Here is a 6,185-nt window from a genome sequence, read left to right as displayed (position 1 = left end):
ATATATATATATATATATATATATATATATATTGAAATCATAAATGATTGTAACTGGTTAATCCAGGTAAGCGCTGAAAAAAGTAACAGGTGTCACATGACGGCTAGTTATTGGACTATATTCATTAGCAGCGATTTGGACAATTTTTTGGACCTGATAAACGACAGAGTAGAACTTTAACAACATTTCGGTTGAAAGATTGAGTGATCTTATCTGACCAATTTGAGACTAATCCCGGCTCGTTTGGTGCCCAGTCACTGAAGTTTAGTCTGTTATTGCCGTTGATTTGCAGCGCCATCTTGTGGTTTTTATGTGGTGAGCTCGTGCATGTGTTGACCTCACCTGAGGAATCTCAGCGTCCGGTGACAGAAGTTGTCGAAGATAAAGCAAAATAAACACAGTTGGCTTTTTAATCACTCGATATGGCCGAATGTGAGAGAAAGGCCCGAAAGTTACACAATAACAGAAACGAAAGTGAAACCCTTTACTCTGAATCAGATCACTTTCTGTTCTGACAGAACGAGGAACCAAACGCCAAACTCCACTGAAAGGTAAATGTTACTGAAAATATTGCCTACTCTTTGACGATTTTTGTCAATAATAGCTAATTACAGCTAATTATACAGTTGCCATATTTATAAATTCGTCGCTGGTCGCTTGTTGTTCGCTAATGTACAATATCCTTGAAAACTCAATGCCTTGCATTGTTTATACCCAGGTGTTGAGCAGGTGTATTTAAAAGACCCACCACTGCAAAAAAGTACTATGGTACTAACATGTTAACACGCACCATATTAATAGTACAGTATTACATTATTACATGTTACATATAAATATAACGAATATGGAAATCAGGAATTACCATGCTATTAGCATCTGATACCATTGCTGTACGTCTTTGTAAAGGACTGCACTGACAATGATTTGTCATTCTCACAGAAAATGGCTCAGGCTGATATTGACGAGGGATTATATTCTCGACAGCTGTAAGTGCACTCTAAAATATTCTTATCTGCTTTCCTTATATTTCCTTTCCTTATCTGCATCTTGGTTTTCCCTTAAACGTCTACCTATTTGTGCTTTCTGTTTCTTGGAAATTTATCTTTGGAAATTGCATTGCCAGTAGTCACTGCTGCACCGGGGTGTAAAGCATCTGAGTATCATACTTTCACTTCTAGTAATCGTTTTTACTTCATTTACTTTAATTAACTGCTGTTGAAACCGAATGCAATCACTTGAATTACATTTCCAGTGGAGAAAAATCTGTGTTGCATTTATTACACTTTCATTTATATATTAAAAGTAAATATTTCACAGTTTTTCGGTTTCCTCTGTTCAAAAAAAAAAACCATACATACCTAAAAAAACAAAACAAATTTCAGTTTGTTGTTTCAGCTATAATTTTAATGTAAAATTATCTTTTTGAGGTCGGGTTACTTAGTTTGAGGAATTCCAGTTATGTATTTCCTGTATGTTCCAAGTCAGCAATACTGTATGAATAGTTACGCCCCACCTAGACTTGTCTCTTCCTGGTATTTTTCAAAGAAATCAAAAGCAAAAGTAACTGGGGTTGGGGGGTGGTTTGCATAGTTGAAATAATTTGCATGCTATTTTGTTTACTACTCATACATTATATGACAATATTCCATATGTTATTTAAATATGGTGCTTAGTGCAAAGAATACATCATGGTAGCATTGAGAGCATTTGTAATATTTAATGTATGCTGTTTTTAATTTAGATCAAATGTTCTATTTATTCTGTGACACAAAATATATCAATTGAAAATGGCAGCATTCACAGTTCAGATGTTTCAAATATTAAATCAGCAAGTACGGAAATGTTACTTTATGCATGGTGCAATTTTTCATCTCACAACAGGTATGTGATTGACCATGATGCAATGCGTCGCATGGGAAAGGCTGATGTCCTCATTGCTGGAATGCGAGGTCTTGGTGTGGAGATTGCCAAGAATGTGATCCTGGCTGGAGTTCGATCGGTCACCATTCAGGATGAGGGTGTGGTGGAGTGGAGAGATCTGTCTTCTCAGGTAATAAGTCCTATTACTGCAATTAAAACAATACTTCACCTAAATGAATATTCTGTCATCATTTATTAACCACAAACGATGATGTTGTGAAGATGGTCCGAGCTGCTGTTTTGAACGGTGAAATATGTAGAAATGTAAATGATTTATTCAGGTTTTCATGTGTCTTTTACAAATGATAATCACTTATGTGAAAATTTACTTGAAATTCTCTCTGTAGTTTTACCTAAAGGAAGCTGATCTGGGTCAGAACAGGGCTTTCTGCTCTGAGAAGCAGCTCTCTAGTCTGAATGTCTATGTTCGAGTGTCTGCCTGGACCAAAAAACTCGATGAGGACTTCCTCAGTAAGTTCCAGGTGAGTTATGATGCTGGACTTATATGTATGTGCAATAAAGAGTTTTAGTTAGAGTTTAGTTTTAACCCCTTTTCTTGCTTAGTCATATTTAATGTGTTTATCACAATAGGTGGTGGTGCTCACACATTCACCTTTAGAAGAGCAGCTACGTGTGGGAGCATTTTGTCATTCGAACAATATAAAGTTTATTGTGGCTGACACCAGAGGGCTTTGTGGGTAGGCTGCATCACATGAATAAGCAAAATATGTGAAGCTGGTTAAAATAGTACTGGATCAGATCCTGATTTGTGTGTTTGGTTCACAGGCAGCTGTTTTGTGACTTTGGCGAATCATTTGAGGTCAGAGACACAAATGGAGAGACTCCAGTATCAGCCATGATTGCTCATATCAGCAAGGTGACAGGACAAAAATCACATTTTCACTTTCAGTTTGGTTCTCTTAAAGGGATACCGACCCTCATGTGGTTTCAAATCTATAAGACCTTTAAGTACCTTTAAATACAAATAAAGACTTTTTTTTACATTTTGAACATTTTAATGAAATCTGAGAGATTTCTGTCCCTCCATTGAATATCCATTCCAGCAAAACTAAAACAAGCATTTTTGTTTACCATATTTTAAATTTAAATGTGAATAAAAACCTAAATAAAGTCCGTTGATCATAAATGGATTGTGCCTTTACAGGAGACTTGAATTAAACTGATTGATGTTTATTATGTTTATTATTTCTTAATGAACTTCATGAAGCGTCAAAGTGATTGGACGTTCAATGGAGGGAAAGAAATCTTTCAGATTTAATTAAAAATCTCTTTATCTGTGCTTCAAACATGAACAGAGTCTTATAGATTTGTAACATGACATATGACATCATTTAAATTTTTAGTTCCTATGTAATTTTCTAGAGGTGCCAAATGTAATTGCAAACAATGATTGTTTCAAAACAAGTTTCTTAATTTCTAATACAATTCTTACTATCCTAAAATTAATTTGAGCTGAAAATGTGTTCCATCATAGGACAATCCAGGCATAGTGACATGCACAGATGAGGAAAGCCACGAGTTCACCGATGGCATGTTTGTGAATTTCTCTGAGATTCAAGGCATGACTGAACTCAATAGTTATGGCCCCATTGAGATCAAAGTGAGAGGTAGGTGTCATATGATCAAATATATGTGACCCTGGACCACAAAACCAGTCATAAGGGTCAATTTCTCGAAATTGAGATTATATAAGCTTAAATAAGCTTTCCATTGATGTATGGTTTGTTAGGATAGGACAATATATGGCCGAGATACAACTATTTGAATATCTGAAATCTGAGGGTGCAAAAAAAATCAAAATATTGAGAAAATCGCCTTTAAAGTTAAACAAATTAAGTTCTTAGCAATGCATATTACTAATCAAAAATTAAGTTTTGATATATTTACGGTAGGAAATTTACAAAATATCTTCATGGAACATGATCTTTACTTAATATCCTAATGATTTTTGGCATAAAAGAAAAATCGATAATTTTGACCCTTACAATGTTTTTTTGGCTATTGCTAAAAATATACCCAAGCGACTTAAGACTGGTTTTGTGGTCCAGGGTCACATATGGAAAACATTTAGAGCTGATCATTGATAGAGAAGGTCAAGAAAATGTCAATAGCAATGCAAATCAGTCAATAACAATATATTTTAATGTTTTTAGACATCTACTCCTTCAGTATTTGTGACACTTCAAACTTTTCTGAGTATGTGAAGGGTGGAGTGGCAACTGAAGTGAAACAGACTGAAATCCTCAGCTTTGTAAGTATCACCCATGACTGATTTATTCCATAGTGAAGATACTTGACTGCATAGTATGGAATAATTAATTATTTAAAGATGCTACTGACGTAGTATGTTTTTGAAATTTGGAAGTGTGTCGACGTGCGGCATTAAAGCAAGGCACATCATTGAGTTGATATTTTAATTCTCACAGAAACCTCTGAATGTGGCTCTGGATGAAGCGATCAGAGATCCTGAGCTTGTGGAGATGACAGACTATGGCAAGACACAAAGACACCTGTCTCTGCATCTGGCCTTCCAGGCCCTGCATAGATTCACTCAGAAATACAGCCGGGCACCCCATCCTAGATCCCAGGTCAGTCCAACAAAACTTTTATGCTAAATAAGGTTTTTAAAGTACGTCTATAAATATATTCACAGAACATTTTTAAAGATTGTGTATTGTCAGCATGTGTAAAATGTTGGCTAAGGATAAAGAAAAGTTTTTTTTTTTTACTGTTCTGGAAAACTGCCTCTTTAATAATTATTAATATACTCCATTAAAACATTTTATTATACATCTAAAAGCATTATTCTTTTTTAAGTGTGTATGTTTACAGGTATATAACGTATTTGCTCTGACAATGATTCAGTGTGATTACAATTATAAATCATGCAATGCATCGTGACATAATAAAAATGGGTACAATATGATTTGATTCCTTTGGTTCATAACTATTAAAAAAAAAGTAACTGGAAGAACAGTTTACAGCATTGTGTCAAACAAAAACAGACAAAAATTTATTTTACTACTGAAAATAGGTCAGGAATTATATTTTGAATGAGAAAGAAGCACTTAATATTACATTATAAGAGTAGAATTTGAATTTATTGCACCTTAATAAGTGCATTGAATTTTCATTGTCAGATTCTTCGGCACATTTTACACCCATATGTAGTAGTTGAGTAGTTCATCTCTGTGTTTTTGCTGCCCTCTATAGGCTGATGCTGAAGTGCTGGTTACTATTACAAAAGAGCTTTGCACAGATGCAAAGTTTGATGAGCTTGATGAAGACGCTGTAAGGCAGTTATCTCTGGTTGCCAGTGGTGACCTGGCACCTGTCAATGCCTTCATTGGCGGTCTAGCTGCTCAGGAGGTGGTGAAGGTGAGCTTAATCATTTAACATTTTATTCTGGCAGCACCAGTTGAGTTTGAGACCATGGTGTATATATAAGCACATTTTTTAATGACTACATTTGTATGAAATCTTTCAGGCATGCAGTGGTAAATTCACTCCTCTCAGACAGTGGCTGTACTTTGATGCCCTGGAATGCCTACCTCAGGAGAACGATGGAGTCCTTTCTGAAGACGCCTGTGCTCCTGTAAGCTACAAGCCAGTTCATATGAAAAGAAAATATGAAAGTCTTGTTTCTGATGAACATAATCAACTGAGCACTTTACATACTTCACATGAAGTGATCTTTATCTTCTGTGCTGTAGAGAGACAGCCGATATGATGGGCAGATTGCTGTGTTTGGATCTGCTTTTCAAGACAAACTGAAGAAACAGAGCTATTTTCTGGTGAGTGTATTTCTCCTGTTTCACCAGCAGGTGAGGACATTACCCTGATTTGTGTTTCAGTAAACCCTGCTGGATCTTATCGTTGGTCTGTTATGAAGAGCAATGAGCAGACCAGTGAGTCAATGGTGTCGAATGCACAGGAAATATTTTATGTGCCATGTGACATTTCCTGTTGAGCACTAAGGATATGTCAGTCAGAGTTTCTTATGTGATTCAACCAAATATTTCAGATTTTTGGGAGGGAGGATTTTTTGGTGTATTACTTTGATGACTCTGAATGTTGCTAAATTGTGTATTTCTTCATTTTAAAACAGTTTGCTCATGTAAGTTTTATTCTAATAAAGAAGACTTATTTTGAGCATAGACTGTTATAATGTTTGGGGTCTTAAATTTGTTTTAACAAAATATTTTTATTTATTTATCAAGGATACATTAAAGTGTGTGTATATA

The 6,185-nt window shown here is 35.3% G+C and overlaps 1 protein-coding gene across 2 annotated transcripts in view; it reads left to right on the top strand.

Moving 5' to 3' along the window:
* Window positions 1-324: 324 nt before the first annotated feature.
* The window catches only part of uba7 (ubiquitin-like modifier activating enzyme 7), a 36,779-nt gene continuing 30,918 nt past the window's right edge, over window positions 325-6,185 (top strand). For both annotated transcript variants that reach the window (XM_016457168.1, XM_016457169.1), the window contains exons 1-12: window positions 325-551; window positions 940-986; window positions 1,882-2,050; window positions 2,268-2,402; window positions 2,512-2,618; window positions 2,707-2,797; window positions 3,416-3,548; window positions 4,095-4,192; window positions 4,368-4,529; window positions 5,155-5,319; window positions 5,429-5,536; window positions 5,655-5,735. In XM_016457168.1, the coding sequence (XP_016312654.1) occupies window positions 943-986; window positions 1,882-2,050; window positions 2,268-2,402; window positions 2,512-2,618; window positions 2,707-2,797; window positions 3,416-3,548; window positions 4,095-4,192; window positions 4,368-4,529; window positions 5,155-5,319; window positions 5,429-5,536; window positions 5,655-5,735 (1,293 nt within the window). In that variant the 5' untranslated portion in view covers window positions 325-551; window positions 940-942. The remainder of the gene's footprint in view (window positions 552-939; window positions 987-1,881; window positions 2,051-2,267; window positions 2,403-2,511; window positions 2,619-2,706; window positions 2,798-3,415; window positions 3,549-4,094; window positions 4,193-4,367; window positions 4,530-5,154; window positions 5,320-5,428; window positions 5,537-5,654; window positions 5,736-6,185) is intronic.

Source organism: Sinocyclocheilus anshuiensis, unplaced genomic scaffold (assembly GCF_001515605.1).
Source record: "Sinocyclocheilus anshuiensis isolate Anshui unplaced genomic scaffold, SAMN03320099.WGS_v1.1 scaffold447, whole genome shotgun sequence".
NCBI classification, from domain to species: domain Eukaryota; kingdom Metazoa; phylum Chordata; class Actinopteri; order Cypriniformes; family Cyprinidae; genus Sinocyclocheilus; species Sinocyclocheilus anshuiensis.
This window is presented reverse-complemented; position numbering and strand designations above follow the sequence as displayed.